Genomic DNA, 23,591 nt, shown 5'->3' with positions numbered 1-23,591 from the left:
AGGTATCTGGAGATATTTTGGTTTATATCAGGAATGTTTAATTTAATTTAAAGATTGTTACAGTTTACGGGATTAATGTGAAGGTATCTGTAGATGTTTTGGTTTATATCAGTTTAATTTAATTTAGAGATTTTGGTTTAATTTAATTCAGAATTTTTAGTTTATGGGATGAATGTGAAGGTGAATGGAGATGTTTTGGTTTATATCAGGAATGTTTAATTTAATTTAAAGATTGTTACAGTTTACAGGATTAATGTGAAGGTATCTGGCGATGTTTTGGTTTATAGCAGGAATGTTTAATTTAATTTAAAAATTGTTACAGTTTACGGGATTAATGTGAAGGTATCTGGAGATGTTTTGTTTTATATCAGGAATGTTTAATTTAATTTAAAGATTGTTACAGTTTACGGGATTAATGTGAAGGTATCTGGAGATATTTTGGTTTATATCAGGAATGTTTAATTTAATTTGAAGATTGTTACAGTTTATGGGATGAATGTTAAGGTGAATGGAGATGTTTTGGTTTATATCAGGAATGTTTAATTGAATTTGAAGATTGTTACAGTTTATGGGATGAATGTGAAGGTATCTGTAGATGTTTTGGTTTATATCAGGAATGTTTAATTTAATTTGAAGATTGTTACAGTTTATGGGATGAATGTTAAGGTGAATGGAGATGTTTTGGTTTATATCAGGAATGTTTAATTGAATTTGAAGATTGTTACAGTTTATGGGATGAATGTGAAGGTATCTGTAGATGTTTTGGTTTATATCAGTTTAATTTAATTTAGAGATTTTGGTTTAATTTAATTTAGAATTTTTAGTTTATGGGATGAATGTGAAGGTGAATGGAGATGTTTTGGTTTATATCAGGAATGTTTAATTTAATTTAAAGATACCAATTTAAAACTTAGAGTTTTTGGTTTAATTTAATTTAGAGATTGTTACAGTTTATGGGATTAATGTGAAGGCATCTGGAGATGTTTTGGTTTATATCAGGAATGTTTAATTTAATTTAAAGATTGTTACAGTTTACAGGATTAATGTGAAGGTATCTGGAGATGTTTTGGTTTATATCAGGAGTGTTTAATTTAATTTAGAGATTGTTACAGTTTATGGGATTAATGTGAAGGCATCTGGAGATGTTTTGGTTTATATCAGGAATGTTTTATTTAATTTAGAGATTGTTACAGTTTACGGGATTAATGTGAAGGTATCTGGAGATGTTTTGGTTTATATCAGGAATGTTTAATTTAATTTAAAGATTGTTACAGTTTACAGGATTAATGTGAAGGTATCTGGCGATGTTTTGGTTTATAGCAGGAATGTTTAATTTAATTTAAAAATTGTTACAGTTTACGGGATTAATGTGAAGGTATCTGGAGATGTTTTGGTTTATATCAGGAATGTTTAATTTAATTTAAAGATTGTTACAGTTTACGGGATTAATGTGAAGGTATCTGGAGATATTTTGGTTTATATCAGGAATCTTTAATTTAATTTAAAGATTGTTACAGTTTACGGGATTAATGTGAAGGTATCTGGAGATATTTTGGTTTATATCAGGAATGTTTCATTCAATTTAAAGATTGTTACAGTTTACGGGATTAATGTGAAGGTATCTGGAGATGTTTTGGTTTATATCAGGAATGTTTAATTTAATTTAAAGTTTGTTACAGTTTACGAGATTAATGTGAAGGTATCTGGAGATATTTTGGTTTATATCAGGAATGTTTAATTTAATTTAAAGATTGTTACAGTTTACGGGATTAATGTGAAGGTATCTGGAGAAGTTTTGGTTTATATCAGGAGTGTTTAATTTAATCTAGAGGTTGTTACAGTTTACGGGATTAATGGGAAGGTATCTGGAGATGTTTTGGTTTATATCAGGAATGTTTAATTTAATTTAAAGATTGTTACAGTTTACGAGATTAATGTGAAGGTATCTGGAGATATTTTGGTTTATATCAGGAATGTTTAATTTAATTTAAAGATTGTTACAGTTTACGGGATTAATGTGAAGGTATCTGGAGATATTTTGGTATATATCAGGAATGTTTAATTCAATTTAAAGATTGTTACAGTTTACGAGATTAATGTGAAGGTATCTGGAGATGTTTTGGTTTATATCAGGAATGTTTAATTTAATTTAAAGATTGTTACAGTTTACGAGATTAATGTGAAGGTATCTGGAGATATTTTGGTTTATATCAGGAATGTTTAATTTAATTTAAAGATTGTTACAGTTTACGGGATTAATGTGAAGGTATCTGGAGATGTTTTGGTTTATATCAGGAATGTTTAATTTAATTTAAAGTTTGTTACAGTTTACGAGATTAATGTGAAGGTATCTGGAGATGTTTTGGTTTATATCAGGAGTGTTTAATTTAATCTAGAGATTGTTACAGTTTACGGGATTAATGTGAAGGTATCTGGAGATGTTTTGGTTTATATCAGGAATGTTTAATTTAATTTCATGATTGCTGCAGTTTATGGGATGAATGTGGTTTTTCCCTATTCATCGGCTGGAATGGTCCGTTTTATTTGAGGACCATTCTATTATTTTTGACGAATGTTTCAGTTCTAGGAAGGAAATCTGCCAGTGTATAAGAATAGTGTTCCAGTTTATTGGAAGAATAATGTTTTCGTGTATTGACAGGGGGTTGTGGCAGTGCTTTTAGATGTTGCCATTAAAAGAAAATGTGTTCTGTTACAGGATGAGTGTGAACCACAGGACGTAGCTGTGAAGGAGTACAAAGACCAAGCTAACAATGACCGATTGCTACAAGAGGCTGGTACACGTTAATTTTATTTTATGTTGAATTGATTTATTGGTAGTCAAAAAGCAATGATTTGATGAAATTGTGATCATTGAAATATACTCTTACGAGCTTGATGACTCCTTCCAGCCTCTCATTCATGTTTTGATCTTTAACTCCATCGTGTCATCATCATCATCATCATTCATCTACACCTAATCATCCTTTTCTTTTTGGTTTGTTCCTCCTTCATCTTCTCTACCTCCTTACCTCAGATATCATGCGACAACTTCATCACCCTCATATCCTCATGCTTATTGGTACAATTTCTATGCTTCCTGTCTGGATTGTCACCGAGTTCTGCCAAGAAGGACAGGTGAAATGTTGTGGCCTTTTGTACAAAACCTGACAAAGCACATCAACACAAACGATTTGGATTTCATAAAAACACTATTTGGGGAATATGTTATTGAGTTAAAGAAGTGCCTCGTAGAACTTCTCAAGTATGTCTCAAACCAATTGACTGTGAACATTGAATTTCAGAAAAATTGATGCTAACATTTACTGTTTACATCGTCCATCCGGATGGTGCATAGGTAGCACACTTACCTTTAAGTTGTCTATTCTGGGTTCATTTCTTGACCTAACTACAGACTTTGATCGGTGCTTTGCAAGTCGGGCGTCTTGTCAATGGATGCACCGTCCATCGGATGTGATGTTCAGGTGGCCCGTCCGCTAGCATTATTATGGATGTTAAGTATCCCCAATGCTGTCTGTCAATGAGAAGACAATTTTGCACCATTATCCTGAACAAATTCCAAATTTGTGTCCTAACATGGATGGGCACTGCATTCGTGGTGCAGCCATACCTCGGCAGTGATGCAAACAGTGAGATTAATTTTTAGTTGAATCCCGGTCCAATCACCCACTCACAATGATTTTGTATTGTAACCTCGGTTGTAAAAGGAAAACAAAATTCATGATACAAATGTTGTTGTATAAACTTCAGAAATAACTTCTTTTTTAAAATTTGGGACAGCAGCTACCAAACAACACTTTCATCCATTTTAATTCTTGACAAAAACTAAGAAGACAACTGCTTTAATATCTTATCTGTTGCAACACTTACTTTTGGTGTGTGTGTGTGTGTGTGTGTGTGTGTGTGTGTGTGTGTGTGTGTGTGTGTGTGTGTGTGTGTGTGTGTGTGTGTGTGTGTGTGTCCTGAGCACACTGAGCACATGCATGTTAATGTCATATACCAGATGGCTTGGTGATGGTGATGTTTACCATTTATATCAATTATTTAACAAGTATTTATTTGTGGGGATCATTTGGAAAAGGATGTGGGAGAGTGATAGGAGGCGATTAGAAAAAAAAAAAAATCGAAATCACTGCTTTAGTTTTTAATTCGTAATAAAATAATTACCTATGAGCGATGCAGGCCTTTTCAACAAGTCAATGACTCGTGTAAATTTCACACGACCCTGATGGTGACACGAGCTCGACAAACTGCTCAAATTTTCCCACCGACTTTATTGTCAAGTGGGTGTGCATGATTGTAACATTGCCATCCATCCAAAACGGGCATATGTGAGTGTAACGCTGCATCATTCAGTTGGACAATCTGGAATCGTACCTGGGATTCGTAGCGTTCAACAACAATCTTGTACATGCTTACGATGTACGAATGTGCTTCATATTCTGTCCGTTCTTTGTCCAGCGATACGTGTAGGTAGGCGCTGAATGTTTCATGCTGTGGTTTATTATCAGTTGTTTCTTTTCACAACAGGGTGAACCATGCAATTGGGGTCCATGGGTTTGGGTCTGAGCTTTCGTTCTGGATTCCATACAGATGGAGTAGACCCTTAATCGGTGTTGCTCGGTACAGTTCGTACATTGATCGAAACATGTGTTGCTCTTGTAATTATCATCATCTCTGTAATCCAAGGAGATGTCTACCTTCCCCTTATTGTGATCTATTCTTAACTCATCCCACTTTAATTTGTTCAGTTTCAACATGAGAAGTCAAATAAATAAATAAATGACACATTGGAAGCTTTCAGGGAACGAAGTTAGGGGTACAATGTGTCGCGTTATCAAATGCAAACCTCTTCGACAGTATTACAGGATCAGGAATTGCAATTGCGTGTCACATCGGCTTTTCCTTGATGGGTGCTGACCGACAGGATGTGAACGTCACAGACCATCCGGTCTGTCTGTAGAGAGAGGAAGATGGGAAAATGGCAATGAGTAGTCTCTGTTATCGGAATTGAAGAATTTTGTTCATGCATTTACAGCCTTCATAATAATTGCTTGATCCTGTACTTTTAACTCGATGATCAGATACTGTACCGACGTCAATCTTTGTCTTCCAGCTGCAGGCATACCTGGAGGAACACAAGCAAGATCTGGAAACATTCACCTTGTTGCGCTACATTTGGCAAATCAGTGTCGCATTCTCTTATCTTGAGAGCAAAAAAATTATCCACCGGTATGAGATTACCTTCCTTATTCACCGAAAGCAACAACACGCAAGTAGATGACTTCTATGAGAAACAACATAGGCAGACGGGCTTGTACTCATAAGAAAATGGATTGACACATGCCATACTATCAAGCAGTCAGTGAGACATACAATAACAGACACAAAGATGATGCGTCTGCTCCAGTATTTGACCACCCGCAGTCTTTTATGTTAACTCCGTGCAACCTCACTCCAGACTCTCTCCCTCTCTCCCTTCCTCTATATCTCTTCCTTTCTTTCCCTCTTCCTCCCTCTCTATCTCTGCCTTCCTCTCCTTCTCTTTATCTCTATCTCTGTCTCTATCTCTCCCCTCTCTCTCTCCCCTCTCTCTCTCCCCCTCTCCTCTCTCTCTCTCTCCCTTACAGAGATGTAACAGCAAGAAGCATGTTGGTGGCCACACCAGAATGCATCAAACTTGGAAGTTTTGGCTTCGCCCGCTTTGTCGATACACATGGAAGTTGTACAGGCAGGAGATATCTATTTGTGTAACTTTTTGCATCAATAATACACTTTGTTTTATACAATAATTAATGCTTATTAAGCAGTTTGTACATCTATTGTATTGCACAGAAGACAAGGATAGTTGGAGTCATCGGTATATGTTAACATTAATGACAATGATATTTGACAAATCAACACAGCAAGTGGGATTTGAACCTGCGATTCCAGCATCATGAGCTGAGCTAATTGTTCAGATGGGAATCCCAAAAAGGCCATTTGTCAATACATGAAGGCATGTGTATCAGGAGGAGTAGGGATTGAAATACCTACTGTAATGGACGACTGAAAGATTAATAACAGCTCAACATTTATGATCATATTATTTAAGCAAGTCTTTAAGTAACACAATCATGACCTTTAGTGAATTGTAGTCAAACATGCACACACACACATGTTGTACAATTGTGTCTGCCTTTGTTTGTAAACATCCCATTGAGATGCAGCAGGATACTCATTCCATTTACATGTGTGTATATACATATAATCATCATTTTGAACCCCAGTAAAGGCGAAACTGGTCGGTAGCTTCGCTTTTCATCTGCTTGATGGGTGAAAGCATTTGACTTTGACATTTTACACTGAAAGAGACCCTTTTGGGTTTGCAATCATGACGTCATAGTGATGATATCATCATGTAATTTGTCCATGTCGGAGAATTTCAGAAATCCCATATATATATATATATATATATATATATATATATATATATATATATATATATATATATATATATATATATATATATATATATATATATATATATATATATATATATATATATATATATATATATATATATATATATATATGTATATATATATATGTATATATATGTATATATATATATATATATATATATATATGTATATATATATGTATATATATATATATGTATATATATATATGTATATATATATATATGTATATATATATGTATATATATATATGTATATATATATGTATATATATATGTATATATATATGTATATATATATGTATATATATATATATATATATATATATATATATATATATATATATATATATATATATATATATATATGTATATATATATGTATATATATGTATATATATATATATATGTGTATATATGTATATATGTATATATATATGTATATATATGTATATATGTATGTATATATATATATATATATATATATATATATATATATATATATATATATATATATATTTTGAAACGGTGCTGACAGAATAGCCTATAAGAGAATATATAGTGTCTTGTGCCTACAGAAATTCTACACCCCTTTTCAATATTTTTTCACCTTTTGTTGCCTTTTGCCTGGAATTAAATTGCATTAAATTAGACTTTTTCCACCTTTATTTACACATCGTAACCCACAACATCCAGGTGAAAAACAAATTCTACAAATTTCAGAAATTTTATTTAAAAATACAAAACTAGAATATCTTGCTCGGATAAGTGTCCACCCCCCCCCCCCCCCCGAGTTAATACTTGATGGAAGCACCTTTGACAGCAATACAGCTGTGAGTCTCTTGGGATAGGTCTCTACCAACTTTGCACACCTTGATTGGGAAATATTTGCCCATTCTCTTCTGTATACAACTGTTCAAGCTCAGCCAAGTTCCATGGTGAGAATTGATGGACGGCAATCTTCAAGTCATGCCATCAATTGTCGATTGGATTTAGGTTGGGGCTCTGACTGGGCCACTCAAGGACATTTATCTTTTTGTTCCTTAGCCACTCCAGTGTAGCTTTAGCTGTGTGCTTCAGGTCGTTGTCATGCTGAAAGGTGAATTTCCGTCCCAATTTCAGCTTTCTTGCAGAGGGCGCAGGTTTTCCTCCAGGATTTTCTTGTATTTTGCTCCATCCATTTTCCCTTTTATCCTGACAAGTGCCCCAATCCCTGCTGATGACAAAACATCCCCATGACATGATGCTTCCACCACCATGATTCACAGTAGGGATGGTGTTCTTTGGAGGATGAGCTGTGTTGGGTTTGTGCTAAACATAACGTTTTGCATTTAGGCCAAAAAGTTCCATCTTGGTTTCATCAGACCACAAAACTTTTTGCCACATGGCTTCAGAATCTCGGGAGTGGTTTTTTTCATTCTTCAAATGTGACTCAAGGTGAGAGTTTTGAATAATTGCTTCCTTCTTGCCACCCTACCGTTTCGGCCAGACTTGTGGAGTGTTTGGGATATTGTTGTCACGTTCACACAGTGACCACTCTTTGCCATAAAGGCATGAAGCTCTTTTAAAGTTGCCATTGGCCTCTTCGTGGCCTCTCTGATCAGTCTTTTCCTTGCTTGGTCAACCAGTTTGGAGGGACAGCCTAATCTAGGCAGGGTCTTGGTGGTACCATACGCCTTCCACTTCTTCACGATTATCTTGATTGTGCTCCAAGGGATATTCAAGGCCTTTGAAATATTTTTATACCCATCCCCTCATCTGTGCCTTTCCACAACTTTATTCCGGTGCTCTTTTGAAAGCTCCCTGGTGCTCATGGTTGAGTCTACTGTGAAATGCACAACCCAGCAGAGGAAACCTTCAGGAACAGCTGATTTTATTATGAAATCATCAGAATCACAACAATTTACAGTTAGAGACCAATTAACTTGGTGTGTGATCTTGAAGGTGATTAGTTGCACCTGAGCTAATTTATAATTTCTATTTTAAGGGGGTGGGGGGGGGGTGTGGACACTTATCTAACCAAGATATTGTAGTTTTGTATATTTAATCAATTTTCTGAAATTTGTAGAATTTGTTTTTCACTTGGAAGTTGTGGGTTACAATGTGTAAATAAAGGTGGAAAAAGTCTGATTGAATGGAATTTAATTCCAGGTTATCAGGCAACAAAAGGTGAAAAATTTGAAAAAGGGCCGTGTGGACTTTCCATAGGTACTGTGTGTACATATATCATTATTGGGTCATGCCTGTGTCCGATAATATCCAACAGAACACATATATATATATATATATATATATATATATATATATATATATATATATATATATATATATATAATGATATTCAAGAAATTTTTTTTTTACTTCCCTCCATTTCCTCTTCTCACCTTCCAAGCCTCATTCCCTTTTCCCCACACTCTCCAACCATTACTTTTCACACCTGTTAACCTCATCTCTTAATTTCTCAATTTATTATTTATACCCCACCCCCGACCAATCTCCCTCCCCATTCCCTTCCCTCATGTGTATGTAATTCATAGACTGCCACTGTGGGTATTATCTCAACCAGTTACTAACATGGGAGCTCATGGAGTGCTATTCATCACACACACGTGGTGCATACTTTATTCGGTATTTGTGGATTTTATGAAGTTTGTCTGACCTTTGTGGACCTTTTAGTACTCGTTCTATTGTCAAACGAGCCAACTGTTATCCATAATAACTATTTTCTATTTTCTATTTTTCATATAATTCAATAAGTAAGACAGCTCCCTGATTGTTGCCTCGAAAATGAGATTCCACAGTGCATGGTGCATCCCAGTAGAAGTCACATTTATTGTGTGTTTGATGTTGTCTTCCAGATGAGCGAGCCCTGCAGTTGATCAGCTTGATGGCCGTACAATGGATGGCACCAGAATCCATTTCTTCAGCTCGTTTTTCTACCTTTAGTGACATCTGGATGTTTGGTCAGTTTGGTTAAGAGCTGATTGTTATGGTAATACGAGTTCCCTTACAAGGAACTTCAATGCAAAAGGAGGCCATTGGGTCCATCAAAGCCTGCACAATGATTGCCAGCCTATGGTTGTTTGTCCATGCTCTGTCCTTTTTAAAAGCTGAGCCTCAAGCAAGGAAGTAGCACGTTTGGCGTGATTTTTAATTTGTTTGATTATCTAGCAGGCAGACAAAGTAAAAATATTATCTCGCTCCTCTCTGCGCATGTGCGGTCACTATGAATTTGAAATAGTATATTGTAAAATGGCAACTTGTCTTTCGATTCCTGTTCTAATTCGTGTTCAAAATTTAACGTTCAATTTATATGTTATTCCTCAATCATAAACTGATAAGATGGACATACAGACAGGCAGAGATGGTCGGATGGACATGGACCAATTGCTTAACTCCGCTTTTTGTTTCGTGTGCGCGGGGTAAATATCATCACGTGAGCTGGATCAAAACGTGTCACGGGCCGGATCTGGCCCTTGGATCAGAGGTTCCCCATGCCTACGATGTGTAACAGCTGATTTTATCATAACACTCCACAGGAGAATGTATTTGATTTCTAATTTTCTCTTCAATTCCCTGTCTTCCGGCTCACATCCCGCAGGCATGTGCATGTGGGAGATCATGTCATATGGGGCCAGCCCATTCCATGATAGGTCTCGTAAGGATGTGCTGCAAGCTGTGGAGTCCGGAGAGCGACCCATGCTGCCAAAATCCTGCCCACCACAACTATTCGGCCTGATGACCTCCTGCTGGAGCCTGTTCCCAGCCCAACGGCCACCGTTTCATCAACTCAAGCATAATCTCAGGTTTTGTTTAACAATTATGCCACCTATGTATGAACTCCAAAGTGATGTTATTAGTCCCCTACCAGTTTCACCGGAGGGGAGTGTAAGACGTCTGTCTGTCCATCCATCCGTCCCACGTGTGGTTTTTTTTCAGCCTTTTTTTTTCCGCATACCCTTAAACATATTTAACTGAAACTTGGTACCTGGCTTTATTATGATAAGTTACAGAACAAGTTTGGGTTTCAGGGCATTTCATCAATTTTTCACACAGTATATCCTTTTTGGACTTGGACAATATCAAATATTATACAAGGGTCAGTTCTCAGTTGCTCTGATTCCACCCCACTGCTTTACACCCATTGGCTGGACAGCTGGCCTGACTCCACCCCAATTAAAATCATGTGTCGCTATGAAACAGTGCATATTAGTCCATGGCCTAGTGCAATTGGAATAATCCCAGGCATATCACCAAGATGTGTTATATATGCACGTGCGCCGTACGCATGTTTTTTCTTCATGTATGTACATCGGGTTATTTTTTTTATTATTATTTTCGGCACCGAACATTCCATTATATACCGCCCAAATAAAGGGACCTGATTGGTGGTGTGGAAAGTCCAGCTGAAACCGAAATTGCACACAAAAGCCTTCATTGATTATGATAAGCTACAGAACGAGTTCAAGTTTCAGGGCATTGCATCAATTTTTCAGAGTTATGCCCTTTTTAAACTTAGAAAATATCACATCGGTGGGGGACATGCATGACAAAGCAATTCTCACTCTTGTCTCTGTACTCTTCGGGGTGGGGGGGGAGGGTTGTTGAAGGAATATAGTGATAAGTTGGAGCATATCAAACATCTGTCAAATTGTTGAACAAATCCACCTGTTTTTCCTGAACTTGCTGATTTTTCTCCATGTACACTGTCTTACCTATCCTATTTATTGTATGGACAACTTAAAACGTGGTTTATCGTTCCCGTTCTTCCCCCATTTTCTCGTCTATGCCAAAATATTTTATCATACCATTAATTTGCAATTGGTCACTGACTTTGATACCAATACAAATGATTACAGGCTCGCGGCATCAAAAAGCTACATATATCGAACAAATAGCTTCAAAAGGAGCACCTAGCCGTCAATTAGAACATTTAAATTGCATCAGATGTGGCAATAAATGTGAATTGTCACTCCCAGCTTGGCAGCTCGATGAAAGAAGACGCCATTTGCATTTTTGCCTCCTCCATCCCACCCCCATTTAGAATCTCCTGCGTGCACGGGCAACTTGCTAGTTGCATCAAACATGTCCCGTTTCCAAATGAAGCCGAGTGTCTACCCGAGTTTCAATGCCATGTAATATTGTTACGGCTGTGGAAATTCGCAATACACCATAAAGGGTCCTTAGATCAGTTATGACGCTAAGTTCATGTGTAGTTAGTCCACACCTGTTGTTTAGGGGGAATATGTGTGATTCATCCGGGCTGTGACGCTTTGAGTTAGCCATTTTTCTTTCTCTATCGTTATTTTGGATCCAACAACCTCAAACCAACCAACGAGAACGGCAAAAAAAGAAACCTGCGCTAGTGCGTGGGTTTGCGCACCCCTCTACGGTGCCAAGGCTGGCACGGGAAGGGGGGCAGGGCAGCTCCCTCCCCATTTGGTGGAGGCCCGGCGTGAGGCAGTCGGAGTGGGGGCACACCCCCCTTCGAGAGCCTTCTGGAAACGCCTCGAAGAGAGGTGGAGCCACGAACAGGGCGGAGCCCCGCCTTACAAAAGGCAAACAGACGTGAGGCTCAGCCTCTCTCTTTCTCTCTCTCTCTCTGATCGTGGCTCATGTTGGCTGTAGCTCTCTCTCTCTCTGTGATCATGGCTCATGTTGGCTGTAGCTCTCTCTCTCTCTCTGATCATGGCTCATGTTGGCTGTAGCTCTCTCTCTCTCTCTCTCTCTCTCTCTCTCTCTCTCTGATCATGGCTCATGTTGGCTGTAGCTCTCTCTCCAAAAAGGCTCGATCTCTCACTCTCTCTCCAAAAAGGCTCGGTCTCTCTCCTTGGGTCTCGCTCTCCAAAGCGCTCCCTTCCTCCTCTCTCGTGGCCCGGCGCGGCCTGTTGCTGGAGATGCGGACGGAGGTGCCGCAGTGCGGCCTGTGGTGGACCTGCGCATCCGGATGAGGGGTGCCGGAGAGGGTTTGCCAGCCGCGTGGGAGGCCTGAACCAGGCACGACCACGCTGATGGTATTAGGAGAGGAGGACTCGATGGTCCATGAGGGAAGTCACTTCTTTTCTTTTCTTTTCGGGCTTTTGTATGTGTGTTTGTGGTGCCAGTCCAACAAGTAAAACCTGTATAAGTGACTGTGCTGTAAATAATTGCCTTTTATTCGGTCGTAGTGCTTTCCTTTGTTCCTATTTGCCTGCTTTTGTTCCTATTTGCCTGCTTACATGTGTGAAATAAAAGTGTGCTTGTCCAATTGTTCCCCCGTTTCGCTTCGTCCTTTCCTTTGTTGAATCTCCATCTTGCATCACGTAAGGGATTGATAGTGGGTTTAAAACACCCGGTAACCAATCTGAACCGTCAAGGTCGACGATAACTCCGCTCGGTTATCCCTGTAGCACAGAATGAGCCGCTTATGCGGTTCGTGTCCGGAGTCGACCTGTGGCGTGGTACAACCCCTCAGTAGGTTACCCGTGCGAGTACTTAGGTATATCGACTTTTGGCGATTCACCCTATTTCGCGCGGCTAGAATGCGGACTGTGTTGTGGTGAGGTTAAACCCCCACCCGTGACTAGCTCCTTGGCGATAGTTCCAGGAGGGTCACGACTGAATTGTCCGTTCCGGTGGGCGACGCGTCGCGATTCGAGTTACGTGGCCGATCGCACGCCGGGCGGGCAAAATTCGTAACAATATGTTGGTTTGTCATTTTGAGAGCCATGTAAAAGTACATTCGTGTCACCTGATGTGTTTGGTCTGCTTGTGATTTATGTACAAGTTCCACCATGACCCTGAGATCATTGTAAAAAGGAAAAGAAAGAAAACTGCCATCATTCCGATTTCTGGTCTTGATTGCGGGTTGTGGAATCGGCACTCATTCCTGCAGAAGCAAAAAGTTGTAATTATTGTTGTTGGGTTTTTTTTTTTCGCTGTCGTGATTTTGTTTTGGACGTGGTGTACTTCCTATTTCTTAAGCTTGCAGTCGAGTTAGTATCAGATTAGCAGGTAATTGTATTGTTTTTGCTTGGATGTATGTGCTTGAAGGCCTCGTCATTTTAGCGACAATTCAAGCCGGCAGTGCAGGTAAAGATAGGTAGTGAAAAGATGTTTGAGAAATGATAGTGGTGCAGGGGTAGTGAGGGAGGGCTGTTACTGTATGTGTGCGTAGCGATGTAGGCAGTGGTACAGGTGTAGTTAGGGCAGGTAGTGGTGCAGATGTCGTGAGGGAATGCAGTGATGCCAGCTTTGTGAGTTCAGACAGTGGGAGGGTGGGGAGATAGTTTTGGGAGGTGATGAAACGATAACATTCTGTCTGGTTATGGCAGGAAGATGCTCATATGTGCTCCCACACCTGACCTGTTGAGGAAATAACTGTTAGTCCCCCACGGGGCAGTTTTTTAATTGTAATGTGGCTTTTCAGCTTTATGTCACCATTGTTATGTTTTGCTTGTAAGTTGTAAAAGTCAGATATATCAAAAACAAAACATGATGTCTGTCATTTTTATCCCACCCCCCCCACCCCCCAACTGGAAATTTTACAAATCACACCCTGGATAGATGTTAACCTGTGTTTGAAACAATGGTGTTGGCATCAAGGTTTTTGCCTTGAGGACGGAATGGGAATCATTTCGAGGCAAAAGGATGTTTTTACAGAATGATAGCCAGAGGCTAAACAAAAAAGGGTAGCAAGGTTTGCAGTGGGAATCAAGGCTTCTATTTTTCATGAGAGGAGAGTGAAGAGGTGATGATGTAAGGAATTGTGGCTGATAACACGAGTTTAAGGCCAGGCATGAGGGGAGGCATCAAAATATAATACGTCAAACAAAATACAGGAAAGGAAAAGTTAAAAACACTACAAACCAATGCCAGGAGTTTAGAAAATAAGATGGATGAGCTTGAATCAGATAGCGAGGAATATGATATAATTGCAGTAAGCAATACTTGGTTTAATAAGGGGAGTAATTTGAGTTCAGGACTAGAAGGCTACAGGATGTATAGGTGTGAGAGGAAAGAGAAAATTGGAGGAGAAGGAACAATCTGGGTGAAAGATGTCTGGGCGCTGTTCTTTTTCTTGTTTTCATCAATGGTCTCTCCGACTCTCTGGAAAATCCTCTTTATCTGTTTGCTGATGACTCCACCCTCTGCCGTACCATCGGTCATCCCTCAGATCGGTAAGTAGCAGCTTCTTCGCTCACTGCAGATCTGGATAAAATCACAAACTGGTCCAACACGTGGAACATGTCTTTCAATCCGGACAAATCTCACACTCTCACAATGTCTCTCCGAAAGGATCGTTTGGAACCTCCCCCCTCCCCCCTCACCCCCCATCTACTTTCTCAACAATCCTCTGGAAAAAATCCTTTCATTCAAGCTTCTGGGTCTCACTGTCAGCCATGATCTTTCCTGGGAAAGCCACATTTCCAAGCTGGCCTCCAAAGCCAGTTGCCGACTGGGAATCCTCCATTGTGCAATGTCCTTCCTTGGCACACCTGAGCCCCTGATCTGAGAAAATCTTTCGTCCGCAGCCTGATGGAGTACTGCTCTCCCCCTCTGGGCTGGTACTCCTGCATCTCACCTTTCTCGGCTTCACGCTGCGGAAACCAAGACATTTAGAATCATTGGTATCTCCCGCGGTGAGGCTGAATATTTGGGCCTCTCACTCTCTCTCACCACAGGCAGGTCAGTGGTCTTTCTGTCCTCTACAGTCTCCTCTCTGATCTCGCCCCCCCCAACTCTGTCTGAGATATGCCTTCCCCCCGCTCCCCCATATTTCCGCAGGGCGCTTAAGGTCCGCCAGCAACCCCCTTCTAGTAAAACTACCAAAATCACGAATCACTGCTCACCTTCACTCTTTCATTCCTCTTTTTTTCCTACCTATGGAACAAACTCCCATATTCTCTTCAATCCCACTCTTCCCTCGAGGTCTTCAAAACAGCTCTTCATCACCATCTCTTATCTTCCCCCATCCAAAACCATGATCTTTTCTACCCCCACTGATCCACCCTAAACTCACCTCCTTCAAATTCCCTGCTTTCCTTCCTGAAAGTCCCTGTAGTGTCCATCTTGTTTACCTCACCCCATCCCTCTCCTTTCCACAGATCTCCTCATGTCTCTGTTCTCCACTGTTTTTTTTCCTTCCCTCTCCTACCCCTATTGTCTCCTGCTCCCTTTGTTCTACATTTCTGTGTGTTAGCTATCATACAAGCCTCGACAGTGTATACAAAAAAATTAATTAAATGATAATATTGTATCAATAGAAAGGGCGATATTAAGGATTACATGTGGATTGGGATGGTAAGAACAGTAAGATACTCTTTGGGGGGATTGTGAAGGTCTTCTGGGGGGAGGGAAGTGGATAGAAGGGATCGTGAAGAATTCAGAAAGGCATCTCATCAGGGAAGAGCATTGCTTATTGGGAATTACAATTTGACAGATATATAATGGGTTCAGGAACCATGGAAAGTGTAGAGCAGATGAGGAATTTCTGGATGTAGTTCAGGATGTCATCCTGTTTAATCACCATCGGTGAATGACAATAAGATGAACTCCATCAATCACTGTAACACCGGTATTTCTCATTGCTTTGATTGAAGTGGTGTGAATTGTTCTGTCGCAGTAAGCTGTACACGGAGGAACGCAAGCAGCAACAAGAGTCAGTGGATCAGCAGAAGAGAATAATCTCAGTTTTGCCTCGCCTGTCGGCCTGGGATTCCATGAGCCTTCCTAATGAGGTATTTAACAGTACCAGCTTACTACTACTGCATCTGTTATGCCACCAGTATGTTTTCCCGCTTTTCCTTCCTTTTATCGCTCTGCTTATTGTCCTTCAACACCCCTCTCACCCTGCTGGCTCAGTCGTGACCTGCCGGGGGGGGGGGGGGTAATCCACCTGTCTCTCATGATCTGGTGAACATATTATTATGCCAGCTGACCGCACTCTGAGTCTTGAGGTTCTAGCAGCTGAAATGGGCTCTACTACCTATGAAAAAGCAGTGTCCCATTTCTGAAACGAAAAAATAATAATTAAAATCTGAAATAATCCTCGGAGTATTATTTATAGTTACAGACGTGCAACAACTGTTTTCTCTATGTGCTCATCTCATCTCAGAGTCTCCTTGGCCACCTACAAGATGTGAAGGTCGTAGGAGCTCAGAAAGATTAAATTGATGTAATGGAAACAGCGCCCCCTTGCTCCCACACCTTGTGACAACTCAGCAACAAGTATGTGATGTGAAACGTTTAGTAACACTTGCTTCTCCGTATGTGGTTGGAGCAGCATTTCAAAACCTGCCACGTGATTACTTTGTTGTATTGTAGCTTTTTAAAATAAGATTTGGGCTCATGGAAGAGTGAGGGCAAAAAGGGTAAAATGGGTCATACAGGGTAAATAGACAATATATTAACAGTGGAGTGGGACAGTGTGGCTACAGTTGGACAAAAACAAAAATGGAAATGGATGAACAGGAAGAGAGAAGAGAAGGGAAAGAGAGAAAAAGAGAAAGCACAATAACCTACAAGTAAGATGGTTGGGTTAGGTCAGGTTAATATGGGTAGACATGGCCATGGGTATGTATGGGTGTTCACGTGAGATTGTGACGCGCTGCTTGCTCGAAGCACTGGAGGGAAGAGTGAGACATGTTAAGGGGGTACTTAGATATTGGCATGATTGCGCAGGCTTTATGGGCCAAATGGGACACCTTGGTACTCCCTCATCCCCACTACTTTCAGATACCTTTCCAAGTCGATATCATAACTATCCACTGACATTACTGTCACGAATTATATATCCTTGCAGGGAGACCATTCCATGCATTCACCACATCTATCTTACCTCCAAGCTTTGTGTCATCTGTAAATTTAGAGAGTCGACTCTGAACCCCTCTGTCCAAATCGTTGATGTAAATTATGAATAATAATGACACAATATCTGATTACTGGGATATATCCAACCACGTAGAACCAAACCCCAGTCAGCTATTCTCCAATTCTTTGTTTCCTATTACGAAGCCAATTTCCAATTCAGTTGGCTATTCTACCAGCCACTCCACAAGTCCTCACCCCTAGCCAACAGCTTCCTATTTGGTACCTTATCAAATGCTTTCTGAAAGTCAAGATACATCACATCCACTGCCCTTCCCTCATCCATCCAGTCAGAAACTTTTTCATCGAATTTCTCTACCTTTGTTAAACATTATATCTCCATTTAGTTGATTATCTTAGAAATTATTCAAATGGTTCCATATCTGTTCCTCAAAGACTCCACACTTTCCCTTCAACTGAAGTTGAACCAACAGGTCCGTATTTTCCTCAATTCTTCTCTGGATCCTTTCTTAAATAACAGTGTTACATTGCCCTAATTCTCTGGATCCTTTCTTAAATAACAGTGTTACATTGCCCTAATTCTCTGGATCCTTTCTTAAATAACAGTGTTACATTGCCCTAATTCTCTGTAACCGGACACAACACCAATGAGTTGTTTAAAATATCTGTTACTATCACGCTTATCTGTTCTGCTTCTGCCACCATCCTTCAATACTCCTGCATGCATATTATCTGACCCTGGAGCTGTTATGCCTGAACTACAAATCGGAGGCCAGGGCTGTCTGTTTGGACATACTATATAATTCTGGACATTGTAAGGCACCTTTGTCTCCATGCTGTGGACTTTGCATTGAGCATACAAGGCTGCTCTGCTCTGAAAAATTGCATCCTTCCTCTGTGCACATAAGTACAGCATCACAGGTGATGGCACCTTCTCGGCCACATTTATGTTAAACTGCATCTGCTTATTTTGCCCAACCCATCGAAGTATGCAGACTTTCCTGAACATGGCAATAAAAGCCAACATCTCTTCAGTTGTCATCGACTCAAATGTGTTGAGGAATTCTGACCTTGTTGTGATCGTTGTAGAATTCTGTAGCTGTTGTGGAATTTTATTCTTCACGTTTTAGCCGACTGGAATGTAAATCCTGTTACTCAAATCTGACAGACACCGAGTAATTTACTGTCCACAACAGAAGGTACTTTACTTCAGAGAAAAGTTTATTTTACTTGGTACCAATGAGTCAAAGAAACATCCAGACGTAAGCATCCACAGAATTATTTCTTCACTCCAGCAATGAATTTTTCACATATATATATGTATATATATGTATATATATATATATATATATATATATATATATATATATATATATATATATATATATATATATATATATATATATATCTACACATTCACACACACACACACACACACACACACACAAATGAGAGTGGAGAGGGTCTGATAAGCATATAGGTAAAAGAACACAAAAATGCATTACGTGTCCACTAACTGGACAGGGAATGACATAATTAAAACAAAAGTTGCAGTGTTATCAGAAAGGTCACCTTGGACTTCGAGAGAATTAAACAAAAAGTCCTGAAGTGGGACAAAGGAATACAGGATAACACATTAGGTGATTAGGTTATAGGTTTAACAATTAAAAAATGATTATAGTAAGCAAAAAGTACATGACTGATGTCAGTGAAACAAACAGCAAAGGTTTCTTGTTAAATAAAAAGGAATATTTCCCCATTAAATGCATTCTGGTCTTTATATAAATCAATGGTATTCCGGTCTCTCCTATTATTCCCATTAGCAGTTGTACCAGGCTGATCCACCAGCTGTCGAGTTGGACGTCAGGGGTGTTACAATCCCTGTTGCTGACCCTCCAATCAACTGTGGTCCACCTTCGCTTGTGGAAACACGGGCTGCGGTGAACCGGTTGAAACGGGGTAAAGCTCCAGGGATCTGTGGAATCCATGCTGAACTTTTCAAGGCTGCTGGAAATGCTGCACTTGTGTCGTTGCATGCAGTTTTGTGCTCTGCCTGGAACACAGGCATCATCCCAACTGACTGGAAGAGGGGCCTTGTTGTCCCTCTCTGGAAAGGGAAGGGTGATCGCCAAGACTGCAACAACTACCGAGGGGTGACGCTGCTCTCAGTGCCGGGCAAGGTCTTTGCTCGGATAATTATTGATAGGGTTCGCCACCATCTGCATGAGCACCAGCGTCCAAAGCAGTCAGGCTTTACACCAAAGAGGTCAACGATTGACCGTATCCTTGATCTTCGGGTCCTCACTGAACGCAGACGAGAGTTTCGGCAGGGGCTGCTTGCAGCCTATGTTGATCTCTGTAAAGCGTTCGATTCAGTGAATCAGGATGCCCTCTGGAGGATTCTTGGTCTTCATGGGGTGCCACCAAAACTGATCGATCTGATGTCTGTTCTCTACTCTGGTACTGAGAGTGCTGTGAAGTGTGGTGGTACCATCTCTGACTTATTTCCAGTTGTTACTGGAGTTGGTCAGGGGTGTGTACTGGCCCCCACACTTTTCAGCACTTGTATGGACTGGATTCTAGGGAGCATGTCGGAGAGATCAAGCTGTGGTGCATCGTTTGGGAATGTCAAGATCTCGGACCTTGATTTCGCAGATGATGCAGTCATCTTTGCGGAGACTTTAGATATCCTTATGGGGGCTCTCGAGGTGCTGAATGAGGAGTCGGAGCCGCTGGGATTACGGGTTTCTTGGCTCAAAACAAAGATCCAGGCTTTCAATGACATATTGGATGCTGCTGTCCTGTCTGTGTCTGTTTGTGCTGAGGATGTTGAGGTCGTGAAGAGATTCACTTACCTTGGCAGTGATATTCATGTCTCTGCTGGCTGCGAGTCAGAGGTCAATAGACGTCTGGGTCGGGCCTGGGGAGTCATGGATTCACTGGATCATGGGGTGTGGCGCTGCCGGTACCTGTGCGGGAGGACGAAAGTCCGAGTCTTCAGGTCCTTGGTGCTTCCAGTCGTTCTCTATGGATGTGAGACTTTGACTCTGACCAAGGATCTGAGACGGAGACTTAATTCCTTTGGTACTAGGTCTCTTCGTTGAATCCTTGGCTATTGCTGGTCGGATTTTGTGTCCAACGAGCGGTTGCTGAGAGAGACTCGGATGAGATTTGTTACCTGCATGGTCCGTGAGCGTCAGTTGCGGCTGTATGGACATGTGGCTCGTTTTCCTGACGCTGATCCTGCTCACCAGATTCTCTCAGCGAGGGAGTCTCGTGAGTGGAGGAGGCCAATGGGCCGATCACGTGCCTTGTGGTTGCAGCAGGTTGACCAGCATCTCAAGAAGATGGGGATGGGCCTGGCATCTGTCTGGGGGATGGCCAGACAGAGGCCCCTGGAGTACCGGTGGAAAGTGGACGCAGCGACGCGCTGTTCTGGCACATGCTCCCATACCTGACCTGACCTGTCTCTCGAGCAAAATTCCCTCCATCTAAATGAAGCTCACATCTAGCAGGCTCTATTTAAATCCAATTCACACCTCACAGGCTCTCTTTCAGCATCACATCCCTCACAAGATCTATTTGTACCTGGCTTACACCTCACAGACTCTATGTTAAAGCATCACATGCCTCACAGGTTATTTTGGTTCCTGGATTGCACCTATCTGGCTCTATTTGTACCTTGCTGACATTTCAGAGGCTCTGTCTGAACCTGGCTAACCGTTCACAGGCGCTACCTGAACATGGCTCAATTATTTCAGCCTCTATAAATCTACCTCACACCTCATAGACTTCACCTGAATATTTGGCTCTTTGTAAAGCAGGCTTTGAGTGTGATTTCCCCACTAGCAGGCTTGGCATCAGGTTCACCATGCACAGGCTTTAAATGAATTATCTTCTTCTTCTGACATCCACTTAATGTGGTGACATGATGAGATTTGCCAATGTTCTTTATTGTTCATTGATTTAATTTGATGTACCCTATTACTCTTCAGAGAGTGTTGGTGCTGCCGAAGCAATTTCTTGGCAAGGGTGATACTGGGTGGTTTACCAATGCCTTTCCAGCATTGTTTGTCTGTGCTCTATCCTTTTAAATGCTGAGAGTCAAGCAAGGAAGCAGCATGTACCTTTTTTAAAAAACGTCTTTGGAATGACCCACCAGGGATTTGAACCACTGACATCCCAGATTCAAAGTGGACACTAACGATTATGCCACCGAGTCTGGTTTGATTGGACATAGCATTCACTAATTCAACACCACTCAGATGTTGAATGGGTTCTCGTTGACGTGGTAGAGGGATATGAGAGGATGGCCTGGTCTTCTCCAAGGTTCCTCGGGCCTTCAGCATCGGACTTTTTGTTGGTTCTTCATGGCGCATCACATGACCCGCAAGACGAAGGCAGCATTGCCTAACAACAAATCTCTGTTGGTGATATGGTCTTGCCAAGAAACGTTTATGACTTTGTGAAACGATCGGGTGTAGGTACCATCCAATGATTTCTCCATTGTTTAGGTCAAGGTCCGGGATTCACACCCATAGAGAAGGATAAACTCAACAGTAGTTTTGAATATTCTCAGATTACTTTGTCGACGGACTGGAGATCTCTAAACTTTGTTGAGGACCTGAGCTGCTGTCCAAGCCTGAGGTTTTCCGTATTCTAAGTCATACTGTGTGTTGGTGGAGGAGCCGAGGTATTTGAAGTCATTCACTTTATCTATCGAACTTCCATCAACAGTAAGTTGAGCACAATCAGCAGAAGGATTGACGTGCATATACTTCATTTTATCCAGGATTGAGTACCAGTCCAATGGACTTAGCAGCAGTTTCAAACTTGTGAAGCAGAAATTCAGTTTCGCATAACATGTCAGAGGTCCAGGTCAGATGTCATCAGCAAAGTCCAGGTCAGAAATGTGCTGAGCTGGATGTCTGTGACTTCGAGAGACAGACACAGACACAGACACAGACACAGACACAGACACAGACACAGACACAGACACAGACACAGACACAGACACAGACACAGACACAGACACAGACACAGACACAGACACAGACACAGACACAGACACAGACACAGACACAGACACAGACACAGACACAGACACAGCTATCGATAAACTATCCCAGTCTTCTATCACAGAGAGAGGTAAACCTTCCCAAATGAATTATAAAAGATGAAAATAACGAGGTAGTATTGAGTAAAAATAAGAATTAAACAATTTTATACCTGACTGTCAGCTGCATGTGCACCTCACAGATGTGTGAAACTCCGGCTGCCCTGGTTTATGGAGAGATGGACCGAGGAACGGCAAGAACCTATTCAAACCTTCCGAGTTCAGGTGAGCAAACGGAACACTCTTGATAATTATGTGAACTGCTGATTGTAAACTGGAATCCCACTAAATAGCACAACAATTCTCGCCTACTTCTCAGCTCACTACATTTATGATGTAAAGAGAGCAGAGCCTTTTTATCTTGGATGATCATGGCCCATTATTCACAATTATGTAATTCTTTCTTCCACAAGATATGGTTTGTACAGCCACTACCAAAGTAAAAAAACACCCTCCTGCTGCTGCCACCACCAAACCCAGGACGTTTGTCCTCCACAAGGCAATATAGAAACCATCCTCAATAAAATCCAGATCATTTTGCTCCTAACGTTGTCTTGTTCTTTATCTCCAGGGGCTTCCTGTATTGCTCCCCACAAGCCCCCAAGGCCGTTGACACGTCGGACAGCGACGAATTCGGAGACGGTGAATACTGAGAAAGACACAAATCAGGTAAAGTTGAATGCTGTTTGTCTTCCGTATATCAACTTTCTGAGAGCTTTCTCACTGTCAGATGTTTTGTATTTCCTCTACAATCTTCCATGATTGTCACTGTACATTGTTCATGATATTTTAAGAGAAGTAGTAACACAAATCTTGTGGTTTTTAAAAATTTACCGATGAGACGCTTCTAAAACTGCTTTTAATACCACATAAAAAAGCATTTCAATGGAAAATTTGAAACACAAGATGAAGGAAATGATAAGATTTATAAGCAGTGTTCCTTGAAAGGTAGTGGCAGCAGAGGGGATAAAACACTCTTGTATGCAAAGTCGAGGCTTGTGGAAAACAGAGAAGAGATCAGGAGGTAGCAGAACAAAACAATGGAAAGAGAGGGGGGCAGCACACCAACAACAGGGTTGAGGGACAAAATAGAGGGAGACTTGGACAAATAAGAAATTTGGGGAAGAATGAGGGCTAGGGAAGAACACAGGGGGTGAACAAGATGGATACAGAAGCAAACTTTCAGGA

The 23,591-nt window shown here is 40.8% G+C and overlaps 1 protein-coding gene across 4 annotated transcripts in view; it reads left to right on the top strand.

Annotated features, from left to right (window-relative positions):
• The window catches only part of LOC147020573 (focal adhesion kinase 1-like), a 110,013-nt gene that overhangs the window by 52,846 nt on the left and 33,576 nt on the right, over nucleotides 1-23,591 (top strand). For all 4 annotated transcript variants that reach the window (XM_085896009.1, XM_085896008.1, XM_085896007.1 and 1 more), the window contains 9 exons: nucleotides 2,717-2,795; nucleotides 3,035-3,135; nucleotides 5,135-5,250; nucleotides 5,649-5,749; nucleotides 9,337-9,441; nucleotides 10,080-10,284; nucleotides 16,083-16,197; nucleotides 22,547-22,628; nucleotides 22,975-23,072. In XM_085896009.1, the coding sequence (XP_085752135.1) occupies nucleotides 2,717-2,795; nucleotides 3,035-3,135; nucleotides 5,135-5,250; nucleotides 5,649-5,749; nucleotides 9,337-9,441; nucleotides 10,080-10,284; nucleotides 16,083-16,197; nucleotides 22,547-22,628; nucleotides 22,975-23,072 (1,002 nt within the window). The remainder of the gene's footprint in view (nucleotides 1-2,716; nucleotides 2,796-3,034; nucleotides 3,136-5,134; nucleotides 5,251-5,648; nucleotides 5,750-9,336; nucleotides 9,442-10,079; nucleotides 10,285-16,082; nucleotides 16,198-22,546; nucleotides 22,629-22,974; nucleotides 23,073-23,591) is intronic.

Source organism: Eptatretus burgeri, chromosome 9 (assembly GCF_056783735.1).
Source record: "Eptatretus burgeri isolate ZD-2024b chromosome 9, Ebu_testis_v1, whole genome shotgun sequence".
In the NCBI taxonomy this organism is placed as follows: Eukaryota; Metazoa; Chordata; class Myxini; order Myxiniformes; family Myxinidae; genus Eptatretus; species Eptatretus burgeri.
This window is presented reverse-complemented; position numbering and strand designations above follow the sequence as displayed.